The sequence below is a fragment of the Fusarium falciforme genome, chromosome 1, assembly GCF_026873545.1.
Source record: "Fusarium falciforme chromosome 1, complete sequence".
Lineage (NCBI taxonomy): Eukaryota > Fungi > Ascomycota > Sordariomycetes > Hypocreales > Nectriaceae > Fusarium > Fusarium falciforme.
Window position 1 is genome coordinate 4,575,572 of NC_070544.1, and position 25,032 is coordinate 4,600,603.

The 25,032-nt window shown below is 53.9% G+C and overlaps 4 protein-coding genes across 4 annotated transcripts; 1 reads left to right on the forward strand and 3 right to left on the reverse strand.

Annotated features, from left to right (window-relative positions):
- Positions 1-644: 644 nt before the first annotated feature.
- NCS54_00129200 (HECT-type E3 ubiquitin transferase) lies at positions 645-12,925 on the reverse strand (the record flags this gene model as incomplete). The annotated part of the gene is made up of 5 exons (XM_053146922.1): positions 645-739; positions 795-1,139; positions 1,191-8,909; positions 8,967-12,825; positions 12,878-12,925. The coding sequence occupies 5 exons, from the start codon at positions 12,923-12,925 to the stop codon at positions 645-647; spliced, it is 12,066 nt and encodes a 4,021-aa protein (XP_053002897.1).
- Positions 12,926-16,702: 3,777 nt separating this feature from the next.
- NCS54_00129300 (Rab-GAP TBC domain-containing protein) lies at positions 16,703-19,689 on the forward strand (the record flags this gene model as incomplete). Its single annotated transcript, XM_053146923.1, has 4 exons — positions 16,703-17,285; positions 17,347-18,575; positions 18,626-19,567; positions 19,627-19,689. 4 exons carry the CDS (start codon positions 16,703-16,705, stop codon positions 19,687-19,689), a joined length of 2,817 nt encoding a protein of 938 aa, XP_053002898.1.
- A 602-nt stretch (positions 19,690-20,291) lies between these two features.
- NCS54_00129400 (40S ribosomal protein S8) lies at positions 20,292-21,383 on the reverse strand (the record flags this gene model as incomplete). The annotated part of the gene is made up of 4 exons (XM_053146924.1): positions 20,292-20,848; positions 20,915-20,989; positions 21,165-21,179; positions 21,308-21,383. 4 exons carry the CDS (start codon positions 21,381-21,383, stop codon positions 20,292-20,294), a joined length of 723 nt encoding a protein of 240 aa, XP_053002899.1.
- Positions 21,384-21,779: 396 nt separating this feature from the next.
- On the reverse strand, positions 21,780-24,092 carry NCS54_00129500 (Hypothetical protein; the record flags this gene model as incomplete). Its single annotated transcript, XM_053146925.1, has 1 exon — positions 21,780-24,092. The coding sequence occupies one exon, from the start codon at positions 24,090-24,092 to the stop codon at positions 21,780-21,782; it is 2,313 nt and encodes a 770-aa protein (XP_053002900.1).
- Positions 24,093-25,032: the final 940 nt, after the last annotated feature.

The window sequence follows — 25,032 nt, forward strand, 5'->3', positions numbered from 1 at the left end:
CAGTGATGTGTGAAGACTTGAATACAAACAACCACGTCGATAGTATCAACATCCTCGCTCACTCATTGCTGCTGTGAGAGGGCTTGTGATATCATCTATGGCTGAACGCAGAGACATGACATGCCTGATGTCTAATTTCTTTGAGTAGATACAATAAATAAATATTTAAGCAATAGATGAAGCTTCACTCGAGCATTCCAACAGCGTTGCCCATGGCCATACACACATACATGCGCAAAGAGAGGAGCCATTGCCACACTAGCCTTGCCTGTATCATCTATCACACTGCCAGACAAACATGAATGATGGCACTTTCTTAACTTTTCTAAGCGCGGTAAAACCAGAATGAATATACATGCATGCAGTGCCCTTCGTCCTCAATTTCCTACAAACCATCCACCTCCCGGCCCAATAGCAACAAGAGACCTGCACTTCTCCAGAGCGTAGCCTGACGGCATGGACAGGATGAGGACGAGTCCAAAGAGCACAGCCCCTGTTAGGCTTGCCATATCATCCTTGCCAATAACAAAACACACTCCCCAGAACCAGGGGGCAAAAAAAGGAGCAATTCGCCGTCCCTCCATTCCTCCCATCCATCTATCATCCATCCACGTGACCGTCATGCAAAGGTGAATGGAATGGTATTACGCGAAGCCAAAGTATTCGCTTCCTGCTGTGATGGCCTTGATAATCTGAGAGCGCAACTGATCATAGCTCTCATACTCGGGAAGGTCCAGTTCTGGTTCAAGTTAGCTTGGTATTCTCTCGAGCTCAAACAATGGGTGCCAACTTACGGTTGAAGCAGGTGTGCGAAGAAGGTAGGCGGTCCTTGTTACCATAGTCGCGGTGGATGTTGAATCGGTTAACACCATTCATGCCCTCAAGCTCCTTGAAACCGTTGAGAGGGACCTTGCTGGTTCCAGTGACAAACTGCAGCAGCTTGGCTCGCTCTTCCTTGTCAAAGGAGCGAAGAGCTCTCCAGAACCACTGGATCTGTTGCGATGACGGGTTGTAGTTGTGGTACTCCGTGTTGCTCTTCCAATCATCGATGTCGATATCCGGCAGGCCAGAGATCAGAAGCTCCAGCTCTTGCTCGTTGAAGATGGAGATCAGCTCGGCGGGAATGATGTCGTGGAATCCTGGCGATTTGGTTAGTATATTCTCTTGATACCTGTAGCTTGATATCTTACCTTGGAGGAAATGAGCCATCTGCTCCTTGACTGAAGAGAGCAGCTTGTGCTCGACCACAAGACGAACATAGTCATGCTTGTTCTCCTCAGTGACAGCAATTTCTCGGCCGTTGGGGATGAGGTCCACAACGTTGGTGACACCAAACTCGTCGTCCTCGACAGAGAAAGTCTCGGTAATGATGTCAGTGATATCGTTGTCCAGCATCCAGCACAGGGACTTGTAGTAGTCTGGATCAAACGACTCCATGTCCTTGACCGAGACCGATTTGCCGAGGATGCGCTTGTAGACGGCGCGGCTGAAGTAGCAGTCAAGCACGCGACCCTCGTACAGCGCCTTGCCAATAATGCGACCGATGAACTTGAAGAACATCAGATGCTCATCGTTGATACCGCTGAGCTTGTTCGGATGGAAAGTAGTACGGTCTGAGGAAACGGGGATGAAGAGGACGTAGTTGGGATCAAACATCTGTCGAGAAAGGACCTGGAACCACTCTCGAGTCACGCCGCCAGCATCGACACCTTCCTCGCCGTGGAATCGGATGTTGAGCTTTCCAAACTTCATCTCGTCGCCCGACTTGAAATAGAGAGACTTGAATGAATCGTGGAAGACCTGCTCACGGCGGACGGAAAGCTGCAGAGGAGGATATGATGGCCGGCTCTGGTTACCGGATCGCGAATGGACGCTGCGGTTGAAGTAGTTGCGCTTGTTGTCAAATTCCAACACCTTGGGGTTCTTGACGAGGAGGGCGAATGTGCCTGACATCAGCTTGGGGTTGTTTCGAACAAGCTCGTTGAGGATCCGTCGATGATCTTCAGTGAAGCTAAAGAAGAGGCTTGCCGTCCGAGATTCGGGGGGTGGGCTGGACAAGACCATCTCCTTGTTCTGCGAGGGGTCGTCGTTTGTCGTTGTGTTCTTGCACACAACCATCAGAGACTCGATCAAGGGCAAAAGGATCGTTGCAACGTTGAGCATGTTCTCTCGCTGGCGGATGGCACTCAAGCAAGCACTCAGCTTCTCCCACATAGCCGAGAAGGTTGAGTTGTGGTACAGGGAGGTGACCAGCCCGTGCCTTTCGTCTTGGCTCTTGTCGGCTTCCGTCTCATCACCCCTCTTCTTGCTATCAAACAGATGATCCAGTGCCGTCAGGACTCGGAGAAGCTTGTTCTGTTCCGATGCTCCTGGTGAGAACTTGGCAAGAGCAACGCCTTGGATCTCTGTGCCTGAAGACGCCTTTTCAATGTAGGGGAGAAGGTCATCCAGATCCGCCACAATGTTTTCACTCAGAAGCCGGGCCTGGTTGACGAGCTCATGACCAAATGTCGCCTTGGCACCAGGGATAGCAGACAGGTTCTTGATGCTCGAAATTGTGTTCTGGAATGTCTTGGAACTGCATTCCCGAGCCACAAAGATCCTTACGGCCAGGGTCAAATTCTGAGCTGGGATGACCGGTGGCTGGAGTTGTCGAAGCTTCTTCTGTGCAGCCTCCTTCCTTTCTTGCATCTTAGCAGCTTCTTCGGCAGCATTGGTCTCCGCTGTGTCCACCTGAGCAGTGCCTGACTCATTGGCATTGCCCGATGGTGCTTGGTTGCCACCTGAGCCCTGGTCTGTTGTTTCGGCTGTAGCAGACTCTTCTGTTAGCTTGGATGAAGCCGCCTTCAGCTCATCCTCAGCTTCCTTGCGACGCCGTTCGAGGTTCTGAAGGGGCATCGTCACCCGGTTCAGCAAGTCCGCCAGGTGAGTCATAACTACCGAACTTTCCATGACCAAATCGCGGTCGAGAAGAGAAAGCAATGAGTTGATAGCGTACTTGTGGGCCTTGGTGTCCTTGACCTTTCCTTTGCGGCTAAGAGAACGCTTAAGGGTCGAGCCAACAGTCTCATGCTCCGTCAAGAAGAGCCAGGGGATGTGAGGGTTCTTAGTGGACAACTCCACCAGAAGATCAAGACACTGCTGTACAATCAGGAGAGGTGAGGTTTCCGAGTTTGTCTGCGTGGTTGCCGAAGAAGTCAGGCCGGTCAGGCTCCTCTTGAGAGTCTGGGGAGTTCTCTGCTCTGATTCTTTGTCCTTTGGTCGTCGAGCCTTCAACGAGAGTTGACCAAAGCTGCGCTCTACAGCCCCCATATCTGTGCTACCGTCTTGCAGAATCTGGAGGAGCGTACTAATCACCTCCAGACGGGTCTGCTTGTTCTCGCAAACATCAGCAAAGACGCTGAACAGATAGTTTCGAATAGATCCCTGCTGGGCAATGAACATGAGGCGCAGCAACGTGGCGACGCCCGCCTTGTCAAGCATCTGAACAACCGTTCGGCGCTGAGCCTTGTTTCCAGTCTGGGATCTTGGTGGCCCAGGTTGGCGAGCTGTGTTGACGCCTGGGGGACTCCGTCCGGTTATGACAGAGTGGGAATTGTTGAGCTGGCTCAGTGCTCGCGCCTGGGCTGCCATCTCTGGGGTGAGGTGAGCCATCAGCTCCTCGCCTTGGTCGATGAGGACCTGTTCTCGCAGTTCAGGGGGGAATGTGAGGAGAATGCTGGCCGTGTCCATTTCTGGCACAGCAGTCTGCCCGCCAGTCGTGGTAGTTTGGCGGCTTTGGTCTTCACGAGCCCGGCGGCGCTGCTCCTGAAGCTCCTGGTGTGCGATTTCCCGGCGCAGCTCATCTGGAAGGGCATCAAGAAACTCTTGGAAGACTTCTGTCGACTCGCCAGTTGTTGCCTCCTCTCTTGCTTGCGATCTTCTCGTGGTGAGAGTCTGAGCGATGACCTCCTCTCTGAACTCTTCGGGTAAAGCTGCAAGGTACTCAGGGTCAATGCCAAGTTCAGTGACATCAAACTCTTCGCCCCTGATTGTTGTCACAACGCGGGGCTCGTTGCTAGTGCTTTGGGCTGGGGCATTCGAACGCTCCGCGCGGGTCTGTTCGGTTGATTCAACGCCCTCCATCGCGCCGCTTTCACCTTGTCCCTCAACAGAGGCACCTTGGCTTGCGGCAGCGGCTTCTGAAGCGGCTCTCTCTGCAGCTCTCTCCGCGGCTTCGCGAGCTTCGGCCTCTCGCTTTTCCTTTTCGGCCTTTTCTTCCGCCTCCTTGGCCTCACGAGCAAGGCGCTGCTCTTCTTCACGCTTCTTTCGTTCTTCCTCCTCACGTTTCTGGTTTTCAGCTTCCTCGGCCTTGAGCTTCCGTTCCAACTCCATGGCAGCCGGTGTAAGCTTGGCTGCGATTATGTTGTAGAGTTTGGCGGATTCCGTCGCATGACTCAGCCCAAAGATCATCCTAGCTTCTTCCTGGTAACGGTCCATGGTGGATTCGATGATGAATGACACCGCTTGTGAGGGTTCTTGAGCCACACCATCGCGCCTCTGCTCGCTCCGTGATCCCCGGACCTGTAGCTCTCTGGCCTCCCGAGGGATGCCAGGGCCACTGAACTGCAAGTGGAAAGCGTGCGATCCACTACGGTTCATAATTGGAAGGAACTCCATTAGCTCTCCGAGGAAACCCATGGGGCCATCGATGCCGTGTCGTCCGCCTGGACCAAAGATACCTTCGGGGAGTCTCAGTCCAAGGGTGTGGGGGTTGGTAGGACGCTGGGGTCCGTCACGGCCCTGATCACTGCGACGGAGCAGTGGATTGGCGCCGTCATCGGAGTTAGACTGGCCTCCGCCAGTCCGGTGAGTTCTAGAAAAGTAGCTGCGGAAATCACCAACGGCATCCCGGTTGGACCCGACCATGAATCCAGGGGGGAAGGGGCTTCGGTTGTCAACTCGGGCAAGGAAGCGCCGTCGGCTCTGGTTGTCCATCATGAACATATGACGGTGACGATCTTCTTCCTCGGGGGAGATACCGTCCCAACCCAGCGCTGGAAGTGGTTGGGCTTGGTCATCTAGGGGATAATCGTCGTCATAGAGGTACTCGTCTTCCTCCATTTCATCCTCATCGTCTTCATCTTCATCCTCGTCATGGCCGTCGTCAAGATAGTGGTCGTCCAGGCTGTCCATAAGGTCTGGTCCGTAAGCGTCATCGTCTCCCATAATAGCTCGTGCCATGCCATCCAGGAGCTGTCCTGGCCCGATCTGGATGTGTTCCTCGTGAACATCTGCATCATATTCAAGATCGTCGTCATCGTGATCCTCGTCATCTTCGTCATGGCTCGCGCTCTCCCATCCTGAGTTACCATCATCGTCGATTGGATTGCCATCTTCATCAACAATCTCAACGTGGTCCTCCACGTCTTCCATGTCGGCAGACTCGACATCGTCTTCTTCATCGTCTTCCTCGCTGTCATCGTCATCGTCATCTTCGTCCATGATGACCTCGACGACACCAGGTTCACCGTGGAGACCTTCGATCTGTCCCATTTCACTCAATTCTTCATCTTCATCGCTGATGTTGTCCTCCTCATCTGAAATGTCGTCCTCTCCATAATCCATCTCGTCGTCGTCGTACTCATCACCGTACATGTCTTCATCGTCGTCTTCTTCATCCTCATCTGAATCGTCGTCCTCGCCTCGGGGCTCGAGCATGCCGAGGGCTGAGTTTCGATATAGATCAGGTGTTTCCTCACGGTCATCATCCATATCCGAGAGAGACGAGGTGGAGGCAATGTCATCATCCCCATTGTCTGAAAGGGAGTCAGAGGGCAGGATGTTCGAGTGACTCAGCTCTTTGGCGGTCTCAGTCAGGACCCGGAGAACACGCAGAATGTACTTGATGGCACGTTTCACTCCCGGATAGTTCAGGTTGATCTCGGCGATGGAGGAAGTCAACTTGTCAAGGTAACCCTTCTCATACATCAGTCTCCGCAACTGTGCATGCGATCGCGCCTGGGCGCTATCAGAACCCCGTGCGCCAGAGCCCTGGTCCTTGTCCCTCTCGCCGACCATATAGTTCATGAGTTCGGCGAGACATTGCATCCGAGAGTATCGGGTCTCGAGAGGCTCATCCGAAAGTGGCGCCCGTTCATAAGCCTTCAGCATCGTGTCGAGAACGAACTTGCGTGCGAACAAGAGGTCCGGCTCATCGTCGTATGCAAACTTGTCCTTCCCACGGTCGATGGCCTTCTCACTGGTCTTCGACACCAAAGCAACCAGGACCTTTTGCGTCTGCGCGCTTGTTGCGGCCTTCTTCTTGGAGGCGATGCTATCGACTGTTCCACTCAGGTTGCCTTGGCAAAGCAGATCATAGATCAAGTAGTTGAGAACAGTTGACCGGGGCTTAATCGGCGTGCTCGTCGTCAGCGGAGCGCTCCGCTTGAAGTTGATGAATTCCATCTTCGTTCGGTTGTAACTCTGGAGCAATTCCGCCAAGCAGTTCAGCAGGAAGCATCGGTAGACGAAAATAGGATGCTCTTCAGCCTTGAAGACGGGCTTTAGCGGCTTCTTGTCCTTTCCGTCGGGAGCAGGAGTCTCCTTTGAAGAGGAAGCCTTTTCTTCGGACCCTGACCCTGAAGCAGCCTCAGACTTCTGGTCTTTGTCCACGACGGGCACTTCCTTGTCATCAACTTCTCGATAATTGAGCAGCTCACAGAGAAGGAAATGGATGACACCATCAGGGTTCTCAACCACAGGACGTTTGCTTTCGTGGTGAACTTTAGGTGCATCTGTCATCTCCTTATCCATTGGCTCCGTAGATTGCTTGATGTCCTGTGTGGTCGCATCCTCGGTGGGTTGGCTTCGTTCATCAGCGGCATCGGTGTTCTGCTCGCTGCTGTTCTCCTTCAAGACGAGAGTCTGAGATCGAGCGCTCTCGCCCGAAGATGATGCCCACCGAGTGAACCTCAACATCTCGTTCGTAACATCAACGAACAGATCTGGGGCTCGGAGAGCGATCGGTGCCATCGCTCGAAGATAGTTAGAAACGTCGGAGTGACCACGCTGGGTTCGCTGCAGAGTTGGGAAGCTGGCCTTGATCTCAGCACGCATGATTTGCTTGATAGTATCCTCATCCTCCACAATGTGGCGGAGGATAGTCATGATGTGGGCTGTCAGCTTTGTTTGCTTGAATCGCTCAGAACCAGACCCCGACAGCTGTTTTGCCATAAGAAACAGCCGTTGCAAGTTCTTCTTGTCCCCAACCAATTTGGCTAGACGTCGATTCCGTGTCAGAATGACCAAGACCCGGAGGGCAGCGACAGCAAGCGTCTCCTCTTTTCCTACGCGAGGAAGCATCTCGAGAAGGGATTCCAGTATATGAGCGCGCTGCTCATCATCAATGAGAGGTGTTCGCATCTGGATGATGGGCTCTGCTACCGCCTCGTCCAAAGACTTGGGTGCTTTCCACTGAGCAGCCACGGGACGTTCATCATGGCAAAGCAGGATCTCAATGACCAACAAAATGTAAGGGATCCACTGTGGCATCTCCTCACCAGATGTAGAGGGGGGCATTTTGAGGAAGCCGACGTACTCATCGATCCCCTCTCTTAGGCTTTCAATGTTGCTCTCAAAGAAGCGCTCGTCTTGGAGCAAGAGCGCAAGGAGATGAGCATACGCAGCGATACATTTCCCATTGCGCTTCTTCTCTTCCTCCTCATCTAGCGCGAGAGAAGACAGCGCGGATGTCAGAGTAGGGCCAACATCATCTTGGGTATCGTTGGGCTGTTGTCGCAAAGCCATTGTCCGGATGAGGTCTGATACCTCGATGGCTGTTTCGGGGTGTGCCCGGATGACGTCCAGGCACCTGTCGATCATGCTTCCTCGTAGCTTCGCGCGACACTTGTCAATATCTTCCTTTGTGGCCACGGGGTGACTTTCAGTCCCATTGTCTCCAGCCGCTGCTGCTGGAACGGTCGCTAGAGATCCAGATTGCTGTAAGGGAGTCTCGGCCGCTGCCGTCGGAGCTTCACGTACATCCTCCGTCGCTTGGGGCCGATCGATGATTTCGCCAAGAGAGTCTCCCAGTGGTCTACCACTGAGATCTGGGGGCTCAAGCTCCGGGGGCTCATCCAAGGACATACGGTCAGGCTCCGCCGTGCCCGCCACGCTTGATGGTTCCCCATCACCGGTGCTCGAAGCCTCCTTAGGGGTCTCTTGCAAAACGGAGGTATCGGAATCTTTTGACGGGATAGGGTTGCGAGGACCAGCAAGGCCGTTTGTATGTGCTGTGCAATATTCCCGCGCACTGCCAGGGTTTCCGAGTGATCTGTACACGGCTTCGTGCACCAACTCGGGGCTGTGGCCCTTGCTCAACAGGTCATCAATAGTGGCGCGACGTCCAGGCCAGTCGAAGCGGACATCGGTATACTTGAAGAGCTGGAAGGGTGGCTTGTCCCTTGTGGTTGACTGGACCTCATTTTCAGCTGCAGAGATTATCTTGAGAATATCAAGCAGCCGTGACACAGTTTGGTGAGGGACCTTTTCTGCAAAATTAGAATCCCACAGATCCGTGATCTCGGGAAGAATGGCAGCTCGGAACTCCACCACGAGCTGCTGGTCCAGGTGAGGTGTGTTCTGCGATCTATCCCCGGTGCGCGGCTGAAGAGCAAAGTGGGTGCTGCTCTCAGATAGGTACTTGTCATCAACCAAGGTCAAATACAAGTCCAAGATCTTCTTCAACCCAAAGGCAGCGACCTTGGCCTTGGAAGATTCGTCGGGGGGTGTCTCTGTACGCTGGCGAATAGCTTGGGCAAACACCTTCAACATCGAGTTCAAGACGTCCATACCGCCCTCCTCTTTGAAGGCAAGGAGGACAGGCATGATGATTTGGGCGCCTGACCGATCGTGAGGACGATTAGAAGCTGCATCGTGTCAGTAGAAGTACGTATATCGGGATGCAATATCATCTTGCAACTTACAATGATCGATCAACATCTCAGTAATCGTGTGCAGCATGATGATCCAGAAATGGAAATCCTTCGATGTAGGCTGAGGAGTTGCGACAGATGATCGCAGTTGACCCAAAACAGTATCCGCAAGGGCGCGGGCGATCTCCAGATGGCGAGGTCTCAGGTACGGATCACGAGGCTCTCTCTCACGTCTAGGAATCAAAGCCTTTCCGAGCGTCTGGAAGAGGGGAAACGTTGTTGGGATCATGGGATGCAGCAGAAGCCGGAGCGTCTCGTAGTTCTGGAAACGGGGGCTGGCTTGCTCTTCTTCCGTTGGGCGCCCCAGGCTCACGTCACCCGGTCCCTTCTTCGACTGGAACTGGCGGGTTGTGCTCAGCATGTCGGGCAATGATGTGTTGTCGTCGGCCTCCGGCTCAGGGTTGTTTCCACCAGATGATCCGTCCGAACCTGATGCGTGTCGCCTAAACGACCAGTTCTGGGGCACAACGTTGAGCTCGCCGGCCTCTTCTGCCAGTACACCGCGCAAGAGAGGGCCAATCGACTGGACTAGATTGAGATAGTAGTCGTAGACATTGACCGGATAGAACTGCAGGGCATTGGATCTGGTTGTTTGAAAAGACTCCGAGATGATCTTGATATATGTCTGCGCATTTAGGAGTGCCTTGATCATCTTGGTGCCATTCTTGATCACCTCTGAAGCTCCCTCATCGTCGGGCGTGGCCTTCAAATCGGGCGTGAGGAAGGGCGCAAAGTAGGGAGGCAGCGCATCCGTCTTTGCTGAAAGAGGCTGGAGAGTGTTGATGGTCGATTGCGCGCGTTGCAAAAGTGAGGGAAGGCCTCGAATCGCGGAGAATTCCACCATCTGTGAGACCACCTGGCTGAATATCCTACAAGCAAGGGAGTCACCGAAGCTGGTGGGAAGACTAGGGGATTCGCAGATGTCAAGCAGCAACTCCAGGCCTCCATCTTCAACAAAGTGTGACTTCAGGACCGAGTTAGACATGTACGAGCTCAAAAAGGAACCGAGGGCGAAGATGTAGGGCGTGATCGAATGCGAAGGCGAATCTGGTCCGCTGCCCCCGCGACTCTCGGAAGCTGAGTCACTTGAAGGCACGCCGTCAGCCATGTCAACATCTGCGTCTCCAGAAGTGCCATGACCTGTGCTCTTATCTGCAGATGTACCCGAGGGCATGAGATTGGCTTCCTCATCGACAGAAACCGTCTTGCCGTCAGAATCAACCAGCAACATCCGCGCTCCCCAGCCAGCAGTTTTCGCTTTTTCGATTCCAAGGAAGCGTACTCGTGCAACCATGTCAATGACAGCGTTGGAAATGGCCCTTCGCAAAGGCGGGTGGTGGCGAGCAAGCTCATCGAAGCTGGCACCAACACTGTTGGCGAGGTCTGCGTCAACCTCCATGCATCTAACATGGGCAGGACTCTCAAAAATCTCCAGGAAACTGTCAAAAGCTCGCGACGCCACCACCATCTTCATGCCGGCATTGTTCAGAGAAATGGAGTTCAAGACTTGGGGTACGACAGTGATGGCATCGGTCGAGGGAAGGATGCCGGAAGCCAGCGATTCACGAGATAGCTGTCGAATCGATGCCTCGGCAGGGGGGTGCTGTCTCGAGTCCCTTTCAACAATCAAGGAGACGGTGCTATCAGGAGAATCAGGGCCATCATCTTCTTTGTCGCCTGACTTCTGCTCTTCCAAAGCATCACTAGGAAGCGGTCGGCCGGTGATGGCCTCCAGGTAGGTCTTGATCATGCCAGACTCGGAGATGGCTGCGAAGCTTGTGGGGTCGTTGTTGATGAAGTCGCTAAGAATAGTAACGGAATTCGTCCAAACAATGGAACCAAAGCTCTTCTTGTCTTCCATGATGTCTCGCAAGCTCCTCAGAAGGTCAGACTTGTCGGCAAGATTACGGAGAAGGCGGTCCGTGTTCCCACTGTAGCTGTACGAGTTAGACATGATGTGGTGGACAAACTTGAGCAGCCATTTGAGGGTCTGCTGCTGATAGTAGGGAATTTCATAGTCGACAGCACCAGACTGTTGACCTTTCGTGATCCCTTTGCCCGACTTGTGTAGGGTCTGGGCCTCCTTGACGGTATCCACAACCAGCTGAGCAACGGCGTCCAAGCCTTTGGCGTTGAAGAAGGCTGTGAAGGCATTCTGGTATGTCCAAATCAAACCATCTAAAAACGCAAGAACCATGGAGTGGTTTCTCTGGGCAACGCCTGACCGGATATCCAGGATCTCGACTAGGATCTCCATCAGACCAGCGGAAACCATTTCACTACCAACGCGAGTAGCCATGCAAAGATGAAGGGTAAGAGAGAACAAGTTGTTCCTCCACTCGTCCATCTCCGTGACTTGGTTGCCTTTGTCGCTGTCATCCTCATCCTTCATTCCCGCAACGGCCTTTCGGATGACATAGAGCAGAATTCCATGGTTCACATTGGCGTTAAGAGCGGATAGGACATCTTGACATCTGGCGTGGAAGTTAGAGACAGCCTCGAGAAGAGCAAGGGCCACGGCCTGGAGCCACAGGGGGACATCAATGTTGCCATGTGCTGTCGGGTGGATAAGCTCAGCAAGTTGGTAGACGAGCTGAAACCTGCGAGTCTCGTCGACATCCTGGCGGAGGACCTTTTCAATGAAGTTCGACTCGGTATGGATGTAGGCAAGGTTGGTAATCGCGAGGAGGCGCACGGCGAGTAGCTGCTGTCTTGACTCGCGAGATCCCAGCAGGGCTTTGGACGCCCTAACTCTGTGGAAAGCCTCATACTTCGAGGCAGGTGGGAGGTCGTCAGGACATCGCGATACCAGTTCGTACACCGGAGTCGAGGCAACGACAGACTGAGGCAACTCAAAGGTCTTGGGTCCGGAGGCAGCAGGCTCGTCTGCTATGCCAGGTGTACGGGGTCCAAGAGGAGACGAATCTTCCCCGGGGTGGTTCCGGCTCCTGGGAGTCTGATGTTGGGACGTCATGGTAGAGCTGCGTCGAAGCGGCGTAGGGGTGGACGGCATCGATGCACGACCGGTGTCGCCAGCACCGGGTACCTCCTGGTGCGGATTTTGAGGGTAATAGGACACCTTGACATCACCCCAGCCGGTCCAACGTTTATCGTCCGACGAAGCAAGCGCAACCAGATCGTTAGCATGCATCGAGGTCACTGCCTTGGAGCTGCTTCCTTGCTGACGTTCTTTTCCCTTGGCAGATCCAGGCGTGTGGGTGGAGACCGGATCCGAGAGGCTGATGATCGGTGTCTTGACAAAAGGCTGAGCAAGCTGCTGGACGCGCTCGAGGTCGATGTTGTAGTGATTCGCGAGCAACGCGGTGCTGATCTGTCTAGAAGCATTCCCTATACGCTTGACAGAAGCTTGGTACCGCTGGGCAAGCTCTGAACCAACCTCGAGTGTTGCGATGAGGACCGTCAGAGATGTGCTCTGGAGAAGATCATTCAGATGAGCACTGCTGGCATAGATGCTCCGGTTGCCACAGTGTTCCAACAGCATACGAGTGAATCTGAGGATCACCTCGAGAAGCTGTCGGTCTCCATCAGCAGGGAAACCCAGCTCTGTCAACTCCTTCATCGACCATTGCCTCTCATTGCTAAAGGCTGATTCCTTGTCCTCGTTGAGAAGCACATCGCATCCAAACTCGCGAGGTTGGGGGCCTTCGTTCAGCTTGTATGTTGCGCAGAAGTACTCGAGGAAGCTATCGAAGCGGTTCAGGAGGGGTATCCAGTGGTATAGGTCGCCTCGTCCGAAGGGCCATCGGGATGGGAAGCTGGCGAGCTGTTGTGGTAAGAGGGGTAGAGGAGTCGTCGAGGCGGTCTCGACATAACTCTTTAGCCAAGGGGACTGGAACAGGCTGTTAGCGGTATGATCTCGGAGCTCGAGGGATATGTCCTACCAAGGTATCCTTGTGCTTTGGTTGCATGGGCTTGGTGATCTTCCCCATGTTGAAGGTTGAGGCGGCTGAGCCGCAGGAAACGATGGAATCTCCCCCTCCACTACTGCCGGGTTACCGAACCCGCCACGGCGACGAATTTTCTCTCAAATCCGGAGTGTCTTTCTTCTGAACAGCTCCGAATATCCAGAGAAATCTGCACACGGTGGGGCGATGGTATGCCTAGAGTTGGAGGTTTCTGGAACTGTGTCAGGCTCTGCGGGGGTGGATGATGATGGTGAAAGCCTTGCAGGGCCGGCTGTTTACCTCGACAGAATGTTTTCTGGGTGCGGTAGTCGGTGGGGATAAAGGATTCGGTGTGATATTTTAATGGTGGGCAAGGGCGCGATCGCCGGGTCAGTTTCGCGAGTGGCCGATGAAGCTTGGACAGCAGTTCAAGGTCGAGTGCAGGTCGTCCTCGAGCAGCTTTGCGCGCGGCTAAATCGGTGCGTGTCGGTTACGAGATGATGCTAGATTCTTTCTCTCGCCGGGTACAGCGGGGATGAGAAATATCTCGGGTTTCGGGGTGTAAAGTGTTTGGTGAGGATGCGGAGAGAAGGTGTAGGATGGGGAAAACGACGTCCTGCAAATCGTCAGGTTGAGAGATGCAGGTGGGCCTTTGCGTAATAGGTGTGCCAGCTGGTCGGCGGAAGCTACAGGGAGCGGAGGTACCTCCAGCGCCAGCCTTGCAGTGCAAGGTACCTACCTACCTGCCGCCAAACATCTGGGGTCAAACAGGAAGGATCGGATTATCTATTCGGCAGGTCGACGGCACTTCACTTCTCGTCCCCTCCCCTCCATCTACACGCAGTTGATAACGGAAAGATCATGATTCGAGGCTGCCTGGTGATACAAGAATCCATTCACAGGTTTGTGTGCATTGCGACCCCGCAGCTGCTTTGTTCGAGCCGGGCCGGCTCGTGTTGTCCTTTTGTCACCTGCTTGCTCTTGAATCATGGCCAGCTGGCGAATTTCTTTAAAGTTTCCATGACAGCTTGAGCTCCAGCTCCCACGTTCTTAGTTTATTCCCGTGGTGGTTGGCTGGGATGAGGGGCCGTGCTGCCCACTCAGAGCATGTGAAACAGCCGTGGAAACTGGAAGACTCTGTTTGATGCTTTGTGGATGTACATTGTGACGAGAGCGCATTCAAAGGGGACTCGAGAAATAAGTTGGCCACCTTGTCACTTGTTACCTTGCGCCAACTTTGTGTCAGCTTCGCAGGTGCGTGGCGTTTTTTTCCCGATATCGCCTCGTCAGTGTGCGGCAAAGGCCAGCTCTGACATTCATGTCGTGGTCGGTGCTTGCATAATCATTCGCAGCCATTGTTTGTTTCTCGCAGCCTGCATGTTGTTTGGTTCATTTTTGGGTGTGACCTTGTTTTGATTCATGTCGGTCCTGGGTTCGGCCGCTGATACTGCGGTTCGTGCTGATGGATGCAGTATGTGCAGTTACAAGCTGTAGAAGATATGAGTGGCTCACATGAAAGAATGGCATTCCCATGGATACGCAGGTTGACGGACGCCCGTGAGCAACTTGAGATGCTAGTTTCTAGATATCGGAGCCGAAGGCGGGTGACTAGCGCAGCGCCGAGCCAGCTCCAGCCCAAACATCAGGTCAATCACTGTAAAAATGGCCACTCTCCCCAGAGAGCTCACTTTGTTTACCCTGCAAAAACTCCACTAAATTCCAAAAACCTCCAGGTGAGGAGCTTCGACGGGTAGAGTTGCATTCACGCATAACCGGGCTGTTCTCAGCGGACAGGGAGTTGGGAGATTGAAGCCAAACTCCGTCAATGCCATAGGGTAAGTAGCGGAGGAAGGCAAGTTGTTGAAGCGCACCACCCTCCCCCTTTGTTGAGCAATTTGCATATCAATACCACAAATCACGTCAAAGTACAATCAAGTGGCATTGAGCCTGATTTACGTTGCTTGGGAAATACTGGCCGATGTTGGTGTAAACGTGCGGTCTCTGGTGCTCTTCTTCCACCAGTAAGGCAGAAGAATGCGCTATGTATGGCCGAACCACACCCACAAAATCCATGAAGTACCTATGTGGTAGATGATACACAGATAGCCAAGACTCGAACCGTATCAATTTAAAAGAGATAATATGAAGTTTGCTAACGTCTACCATGGCATCGCGAACAGGTCTTTCTGCCCTCGCCAGTTTTGAATTCACCCATTTCAGAGTTTGTTCGGAGCGGAAACGGCACGGGTGTTGTATGCCAAGCTTCATTCACCATGAGCTCGCCGGCATTTGAGCGGGACACCGCCAAACCCGCCGCCCCTGCGTTAGTGCACACGGATACACGGACCTTGAGAAATACCGAGTCTTTGGAGAAGGGCTGTCTAGATCTGGTCCATGATGGTGCCCTGGAGAGAAACAGACATGGTCAAAAGACACGGAAACAGCCTTCTATAGTAGGTAGGACTATGCCGCGTTAATATCTGTCTCACAACAATCCGCGGGCATCCCTGCCATGGCCGTACGAGATGCGATCAGTGTCAGCTGGGAACAAGCTGGCAAAACGGGCATTCGAAACTCGCTATTGGCCAAAGATCCACGCCATCCCATGCCTGTGCAGGACTCGGGTGGCTCTGAAACAGTCGTGCTGGGGCAGTTCCTGGGTCCCTGGCGTCCTTTATACTGCGTACGTGCATAAGCGCAGGTCGTGATTGAAGGGGAAATCGAAGTTGGCGTCAGGCTGGCTGGCGATGATATGGACGCATCTGCCCTAGTCAGGGCTGGAGGCGGAAGACTACTCCAAACTCTGGACTGGAACGTGCCTGGAGACTCTGACGCCGTGTTAAGAGCTCCTCTGCGGGCTGCTTGGTGCTCAAGGGCGATAGGGAGAGAGGGGTAGTCGATGGGCAGGTATTTGAACAATGGTCCGTCAAAGGTTAGATCTGTTGCATCATGATCTTGACTCGAGCATGATGGCGGCTGATGTGACGGTGACGATCGTGGTGTTGGCGAGATCTTCAGACCAGAGGCATGGACCTCGATTCAAAGCAGTGAGTGAATGATGCCTGCCTGCCTATCTATTCATCCACCATGGGGGCTTGCAAGCTCTTCCGTTTCGGTAAGAAGCAAGGGGCAAACAGTTGGGTACTGTAAATTGCACGCCGAGACTGGCAAGCCCCCATTCAGAATCAATGACTTGAATTTAAATTCGCAGCATTCCCAGTGCCAGCCATTGCGTGGCGAGCGAGGAACCAGCACTCAACACAACGGCCATCACAGTCTGCCACAAGGTGGAGGGAGAGATCTCCATTCCAGGGCACGCCGCCTGACGTTTTCCAGCACCGACTTGGGGAATCAGGGCGTCCCCTAAATCCACAGCTCCAGCGCGTCAGCCCAGCCAGCCGCTGCCACCGACACAGACAGCCCGCCGAGGTACGCTCGCTAGAGAGGCGTCCCCAGTTTATTTCTGGCGGGCCAGCGCCTCACTGCCAAAACCCCGAGCTTCCAGTCCACTTGGTCAATCTTGGACTACTCTCTCCGTGCTAAGGGGCAGCAGCATCAACGCCACAACCCCCCTTGGATTTCTGCCAACAGCTGGCTTCTGGCATTCTTCCGTTCGCTTTCTCGCAGCGCTCAGTCTCTCGTTCAAGTCCTCGTTATCCCTCACCGCACCACACAGCACCTCGCCGCATTGACCGCCCTCTGTATTACACCTCCGTACATGGACGGCAATTGAGGGGCCACATATTCGTTCCCTCTCGGCGCTTGATAGATCCTCGACGACCAGACCACATCGCAGCTCAGCATCCGGCCGCCCTCGGAGCCATGTCACAGACAGAAGCCGCCACCACGCCGGTGACCCAGGCCCACGCCGAGCCCGAGCAGGAGAAGCCCGAGAAGCAGGAGGAGAAGCAGCAGCAGAAGGAGACCGAGAACAAGAGACTCTCGTCTGGCACGGAGTCTGACGACGACCCTGTAGGTCGATTCCGCTTTTTGCTCTCTCCCACCGCAACTGTCACACGACAGACTGCATACCTTCGCTGGAGGACCCCTATGCTAATCAAGCAGGCAACCGATCCTGATGATAACTTCGAAGACGCCGTAGCGCATTCTCCTGCGCGATCTCTCACAAAGCGATCCATCTCATACTCCAAATCCCAGACCCCAGCACAAGATGCTGCTGCCGAAGAGCCATCCGACCGGAAGTCTGGGGAGACACATCGCTCAGAGGACAAGCGGGCGTCAAAGGCAGGGGATCCTGCTGCAGAATCCGCCGACGAAGTAGAAAGCCTCCATGAGAAGCCTCTCCCTCGACGGAAATCATCATCTGTCTCGAAACGCATCTCCAGTACTTCCAACTTAGATAACGTTAGCCTTGACGATGACGACGCTCCGCCTCCACCTCCCGGTAAGAGGCACCTCCCATACTCTTCCCTGACGTTCGGCTTGTACTGATATTAGCAATGCAGTTCCCAAGAGTCCTCCCAAGGACAAGGAGCCGCACAACAAATCGATATCTTTGAACAACATCTCCCTACCCTCGATGCCATGGTCGCCTCCGGCTGAGGCGGCCTCAAGGGGCTCCCTTCCACCAGCTGCGGTCGTTGCACCTCCTCCGCCTCCGCCCCAACCTCAGCCTCCACCCCCGGCTTCAAGCCGAAAGCTCACCAGCCCTTTCTCTTGGCTGTCCCGGAACTCTAGCAAAGAGAAGGAGACCCCTCCACCACCACCACCGCCTCATAGTACGGGACGAAGGGGTACTGCTAGCTCTATCGCAACCCTTACAAGCAATCCGGAGATGATGCTCAGCCGGCTTGAGGAAGAGAAGGACGGAGATTCGCTCCATAGCGAACCCGCCCAGCGGATTAGTCTCAAAGACAGATTTAAGCAATTGAGGCTACAAGAGGAGGCCACCCGTACACCCGAAGGCGAGGACGAGAATGTGAATGGATCTACTGGTCTGGCTGTGCAAGTGGAGGAGACTCATCCTCACGAGAAGCCCCTTCCTTCGCCGGTTCCGCAGCCGATTCCTGGTCTCGCGCCCGGAACCGTGTCGGGAGTTAATGCAGGGCCCTCGGCCATGGCAGAGGACAAGGTTGATTGGGACCTGTGGCAGTCTGTCGTCTACGAAGGGCCAGCTGCTGTCGCGCGGACCAGTGCTGAGGAGCTGAACAAGGCCATCGCCACGGGAATTCCTAGCGCTATCCGTGGAGTCATCTGGCAAGTCCTGGCCAACAGCAAGAATGAGGATCTGGAGCTTGTTTACAAGGACCTGGCTACCCGTGGTACCGACAGGAGCAAGGACCGTCACAGCAACAGCACAACTACCAGCTCGCTGAGCAATGGAAACCTTAGCGTTCATAGTGGTGACGCTGTTACGTCCTCAGCTTCCTCTGTTAACTCGGACCATTCAGGTGCGCCGTCACCTAACGAGAAGAATACCGAAGCTATCTTGAAGGCCCAAGCAGCAGCCGCAGCTGAGCGAAAGCGAAAAGAGAAGGAAGATGCGGCTATGCTGCAGAAGCTTGAGAAGACGATTCGCCGCGACCTGGGTGCCCGCACTAGCTATTCAAAGTATGCGGCTGCTGCCGGGCTTCAAGAGGGTCTGTTTGGTGTCTGCAAGGCCTATGCTCTCTTTGACGAGGGTGTTGGATATGCCCAAGGCATGAACTTCCTTATCATGCCCTTGCTTTTCAACGTAAGTTCAAGCCCAACACATTCTTTTCCAGTGCTAATGATTTTACACAGATGCCCGAACAAGAAGCCTTTTGTCTCCTTGTCCGATTGATGAACCACTACAAGTTGCGAGACTTGTTTATCCAGGACATGCCTGGATTGCACATGCATCTTTATCAGTTTGAACGTCTGCTCGAAGACTTTGAGCCTGCCCTGTACTGCCACCTTCATCGCAAGGGCATCTCTCCCCACCTCTACGCAACTCAGTGGTTCTTGACTCTCTTTGCCTACCGTTTCCCCCTTCAACTAGTGCTACGCATTTATGACCTCATCCTTTCGGAGGGTCTTTCAGCAATTCTCCGATTTGGTATTGTCCTCATGCAGAAGAACGCTACCACACTTCTCGGCCTGTCCGACATGCAGCAGCTCACTACTTATCTGAAGGACAAGGTCTTTGATGTCTACATTGATAAGGACCCGAGCCATGGAAGCCTTCTGGAGAACGGCTTCTTCGGAAGCTCAAGCTCCAGCATGGATAAGGAGGTGTACCGAGCTGATCAACTTGTCAGAGATGCCTGCGAGGTCAAGATCACACCGGAGATGCTCAAGGCGTACAGCACCGAGTGGGAAGAAAAGACCAAGGCTGAGAAGGAACGTGAAAATGAACTCTATGAGCTTCGGATGGCAAACCACAACTTTGCCATCAGAGTCCGAAAACTCGAGGAGAGGGTTGAGGTCTGTGATCGAGAGCAGGCTGACCTCGCAACTGAGCTCGTTCACACCAAAGTCGAGAACGAGGAGCTCAAGGACGAGAACGAAAGTATGAGAGGCCAAGTCCGAGAGCTGAAGATCGTCATCGAGAAGCAGCCAGCGGAGTTTGAGGAAAAATGGAAGTTAGAGCGTGATGACTTGATGAAGCGCAACCTCCACGTGCACGAGGAGAATCAGAGGCTCGAGAATGAACTGAGTGAGCTCGAAGAGGAGTTGGTTCAGACAAAGCTGCGTTATGCAGAGGTGAGTTCTTTATGCCCGTATCCTTGACCCTTTCAAGACAAATTGCTAACACCTCTTAGATCAACTCCCAGCACGAGACTCTGAACCGCAAGTGGACCGACTTGAAACGTCAGTTTGCATAAACCAAATCCACTCGCAACCCAATTTTGGTTATCTGGTTCCGAACCAACGCTTCATGTATAAAGTATTCTTGTTCTACTGATCCCGCCATGGCCCCTTTCCAGTCAGGGTTTTTTTGCTTGCTTGCTTCCTTGATTGGGGCGCGGCAGCTCGCTGGACAGAGCGGATCGCGCATGTTTTGTAATGATGGGAAAAGACTACGGCGGCATTGTTCTTGGCATTTTACAAAGAAACACTCATGAAAACCCCATCTTGTACGGCATGGAGTAACGATGCCACGTGTGTAGGCGTTAAGGATGTCTTGTATGCTTCTATAGTCTGTTGGCGGTTGATTCACCGAGACCTATCCCGTCAATGAATGACAAGGAGAGCTTTATTAGATGCACACAGCAACACCATCGGGTTCACAAGTAGCAAGAGACAAAGACCTTGATCATGAAATTGCATTCGTCGCAAGAAAATTTTTTATTCCCTAAGGACCCATTCCGATGCGTTATGTGAAGCTCATCATGCCTTGAAAATGCCAAGACAGCGAGAAATCCTTGAACACCATACCAGGGGCCAACAGTCCTTTCTTCTTCACCAGATTTCAACAACCGCCAGTTTACTTGTGGAGCTTGCGCTGGTAGAAAGCGAGCTCCTCACCCTCCAGGATGTAACCATCGCAGCGACCGGACTGGCCGGGTCGGCTGGAGATAACAGCGAACAATCGACCGGCCTCGAACTGCTTCTCAATGGCGCTCTCAACCTTGCCGCGGGCGGCGTGTCGGGCAGCCTGCTTCTTCTCGACGGCGTTGGACTTCTTGACCTCCTCCTCGGCCTTGCCCTCCTTGGCGGCCTGGGCCTTCTGGCGTCTTCGGCCGATGGGCTGGCCGTAGTGGGCCTCGTACCACTGTCGGAAGGGGGCGGCATCGATCTGGACGACGGCGCTCTTGGTCAGGGTGTTGGTTCGGACCAGCTCGTTGTTGGAGGGGTGGTAGGCGACGCCGATGACACGGGTCTTGCGGGTGCAGCCCTCGGAGCCCCAGGCGAAGTTGCCCGAGTCGAGACGGAGGGCACGGTACTTGTGGTTACCACCACGAGTGCGGACGGTGTGGACGCGCTTGGGGCCAATACGGGTGTTGGCACCCTGGCGACCAGCCTCGAAAGCGCGCTTCTTCCCTGTTGCCAAAGGTCAGAACGTATGTCCAGGAACGGAGCATACGGGCTTTCGGAATTATTACGCACGGTAGTAGGCGCGCTTGGCACCGGAGGCGGAGCGCTTGTGTCGAGAGTCACGCGAGATACCCATGATTGCGGTTTCTGTGAAAGGAGGGATTCCCAAGTGGTTAGCTGGATGGTTTTCAAAGAGCGGAGGGAGGGGAGCGACGGAGGGGGGAAAGAGAAACTCAATCAGCTGGATATTCGAGATCGGCAGGAGTCGATATCGTCGAAGCAGTGGATTGAGTCGTTCTTCTTCTCGTCGTCTGGTACTAACCCGATGATGTTGGCGCTCACCAGGCAATCGAATTGGCGGTTGTGGGAGGAGTGAACTTTTTGGCGGGAACGAGGGTCAAAGTCTGGAAAAGCGAACGAAAATTGTGGTTGTGGGTGCGGGCTTCGCTAGAGGGAGGTACGTACTTCGGAGGCACGGGCGTGTGTTGTTCCGCAAAGCCCTCCTTCGCACGTGATGATTTGCCTCGTAGGTGGGAGCCATGATGGGGTCCACGGTGGGTGGTTAAGCAGCCAATGGAATAACACGTTTGCGCAACTCGATTACAACAACAATACGGATGCCAACGATTAGAGACCAGCGTTTAGTGTTCGATTTGTTTGACTTTCTAAAATCCCATATCAGGCAAATCTCACCATTCTAAATCTCTCGATGTGATGGGATCATTTGCCTCGTTCTTCTAAACCTTCATGTTCCCTCCCTCCTCACCTTTGTTAGCCCCGGCGGTGATAGCAAGATAAATCTTCTTCTAGAAGTGCTGCTCGAGTTCGCGCTCGAAATCTCGAAATCATCTTAAGGCACTCTCTGGTGAGTATCCGAGGTGAGTAGGCCTAAGCCCTTTGTCTGTTCCAAAAATCTCATCATGTCATGGTTCAGGCTTCACGACTCTTCCTCTTCGCGGTTGTCCTGTTCGGCGGAGACTTCCTCCTTCTCCTCAATCTCCTCCTTGTCCGTCTTAGGTTCGACTCCATCGATCTCTCCAAGAATTGCTCTAAGCAAGAAATGAAGGGCATCGATTTTGAGTTCCACAGGAGGCGTGATGGAGGCGTCTGGTTGTGTAACTGCACATATGAAATGCGAACCAACCTGGACTACCTTCTTGTCCCAGCGGATTGTTCCATCAGGGTTGTACGCCTCCCAGGGTCTGTGGATGTACCTTGGGGCGACCAAGTTGAGACGAGGTAGGGGCAAGCAACGACCCGGTCGACCAGCACGCTTGTCACCCTCCTCCTTGAACTCTGAAAGAGGCGGCCACTCGGCTTGCATCACTAGGTTGCTGGGCAACTTTTTGTTGAAGCAGTTGTTCATGGCGAAAACAGGGGACAGATGATCTGAGAATATCTTACCGCCCATCAGTTCCTTGAGGAGCTGCTTTGCCTCCACCCCTTCGATTTTGGCATTGGCCTGAGCAACTCGTCGGCTGACCTCTTCAGCGAGCTTGAGTTTTTCAGTCTCGGCGATGGCTACTTTGAAAGCCGTAAGCTCTGCAGGAGTCTGAGGGACAAAAGGCGACTGGTCAGCACCCATGTATCGCAGGTTAGCCATCATCTTCTGGAAGGACTGGCGCTCTTTGGCTGCCGTGCTTGTCCATCTCTTGGACTGCGACCATGTACCTGCCTCAGGCCCGGTAAGAGCAGAAGACGATTGCGTGTTAGAGTTGACGGGCTTCAGAGTACGACGTTGAGACGATGGTCCTGCGACAGATGAATCGGTCTGCTGAGGAAGCTGCACCCGAGGCATCTTATGGTTGCGAAGCAGACTGTCGTTGTGGCCGCTGGCACTTGGAACGTTCATCACGCGAGGCGATCCCAACGAGGTCTGGACTTGTCGAGTCGGAATGAAACCAGCACACTTACGGGGATCCGTGACCTCTCGGAGGTGCTTGTCGAACGTCTTGGCAGCGGTTGTCATGGGTATCTCCTTGTCGTTGGGAGCAACGGCAATCGCGCAAGTCTTACCAAGAGGGGACGCCTTCACCCAGGCGGCTTTACCTTTGGGACCAAATCTGGGGCCTCTGGGGCTGGAGGACTTGGCTCTCTCCTGGTTCTTGAACATCTCAACCTGGGTTCTGGGGATGATGTCTGTGCCGGGCCCCGGGACTGTGCTGAGGGAGTTGCTTGCCTGATGACCACCACGCGCTCTGAAGGCTGTGGTTCGAGGTGTGCTTAGCGAATCACTGTGCTTGGAGGACTCACAAGACCCAGGCCTGGGTGGCCCTTGCAGCTGAGGAGCTTGCGCGGCGACCGGAGGAGGCTGAGGCCAGAATTGCCCGTCATAGCCTTCCACAGCGAATGGCATCTGAGGTTGGTACGGATGCCATGGAACGGGCATCATGTTCCAAGGTACGAGTGGAAAGGGCATGGGAGATGGGCCACACATAGATGGGAAGGGCATCCCCTGTGGATCGAAAGGGCCCATCATGGGGGCCATCATGGGACCGAGAGGTGCGTTTGGGTCAAGGGGTGCGAGAGCATGAACGGCGGCTGGAGTACCAACTCTGGTGACGGGAGAACCTGCTACAGGTTGCTTTCGGCCTCGGTTCCTTGGGTCATGATGAGGAGTTGGCGACACGTTGGGGCGTGGGCGGGGTCTCGACGACCTGCCAACGGGCTTGTTGACTCGGGCCCTTGGGCTTTGCAAGTTGTCAACTCGTTGATCTCTACGGCTGGTGTGAGAGGAAGTTGGTGGGGTGTAAACGGTAGGCTTGAGGAGCTCCAACTTCGGCTTCGCGGGGGTATAGACGGTGGGTTGTAGAAGCTCGGGTTTGGGCTCGAGCTCAGGCTTCTCAGGGGCCTCTTGGACGGTCTCCTCTTGGACGCTCGGCTCTGGGGCCGTCTGACCCTCGGCAGCGGCTCCGGATGGCTTGGAAGGATCTCCGTTTTCTGGACTGTGGACACTAACTCTCTTAGCCCTCTTCTTCTTCTTCCTGGACGCCTTCGCTTTTTGAACCGGCTGCTCCTTGGGCGGGCTGGCTTTCGGGAGGGAGGGAAACATTGTATCGTACTTCTTGGGGTCAAGTGCCACACTGACGCTGGACTTGTTACGCTTATGCTTAGGCTTTGGCTTCAGCGATGGGGCATCTCGACCCGGACGAGGCTTCTTCGCTGGCGAGCGCGTGGGCTTCTTGGCAGAATCAGGGTCCGACTCGGACGACTGAGAGCTTGGGACGAAGGCAGGCGCACAAGGATTCATGGTAACGACTGATGGCTTGTCAAGCCATGAGCTTCAGAGGAAAAGAGGTTGCAGAATGGTTCTCGAGATGGTCGGATATAGGGGGGAGGATGCTACAAGCGGGATGCAGTCGAGCTTGACGGGACGAGGTAGGTAGATGAGGTGGGTGTTGATATGATGGCTGACCATGAGCATGAGGTCGATGATAGAAGAGGCACTCAAAGACTGTATATTCTCTCTCTCTTTCGTGATGTTGCCTTTGTCGAGGAACACCGATGGCTGATCTCTAGCACCATCATCAGTTAGTTACTCGTTCATGGACGGCGCAGGCTGGCAAAGGGACTCACTCAATCAACTACAACTTGATTCATCCAGAAAAAGCGAGCAAAGAGTAGAGCGGGAGGAAAATATCAGGAGAAAATAAAGGCCCTGGACGGTTCGCGTAGGTTGGTCGAGGACTGAAGCAGAGGATATGATGTCGGTAGGTATCGGCTGCGTAGGTCCTTGGGAATGACGAAAATGAAGTGAATTACGTAGGATAGGCAGAGAAATAGAAAGTAAACAAAAAGCCTGCAGTGCGAGGCCAGGAATTTTGTGAGTGTCGGGTTGTCGATGTGAATGCGCGACAGCCGGCTGCCAGCTGCCAGGCAAACGCTGATAGGGTGACCGGCAACAAACAGTCCCAGGCCGAGTCGCAGCTGAAGCCTTGGACATCGATGCTTGAGGGGCAGAAGTTGAGTTGTGTAGGAGGTGAAGATGTTTTCAACCTGTTTCCCGACGAGAAGATATTTACAAGCAAGGTCTCTGGCGTGGTCGAGGTGAAGCATTTCGGATGCTCAGTTATTGTCCCATCGGGGCGACGGTGCTCTATTTTTGCAATAATACAGGTATTGTCCCTATTATACAAATGCGGTAATGACGGATTAGTGCTGGTGAATCACTGGCATTTTTCACAATGGAG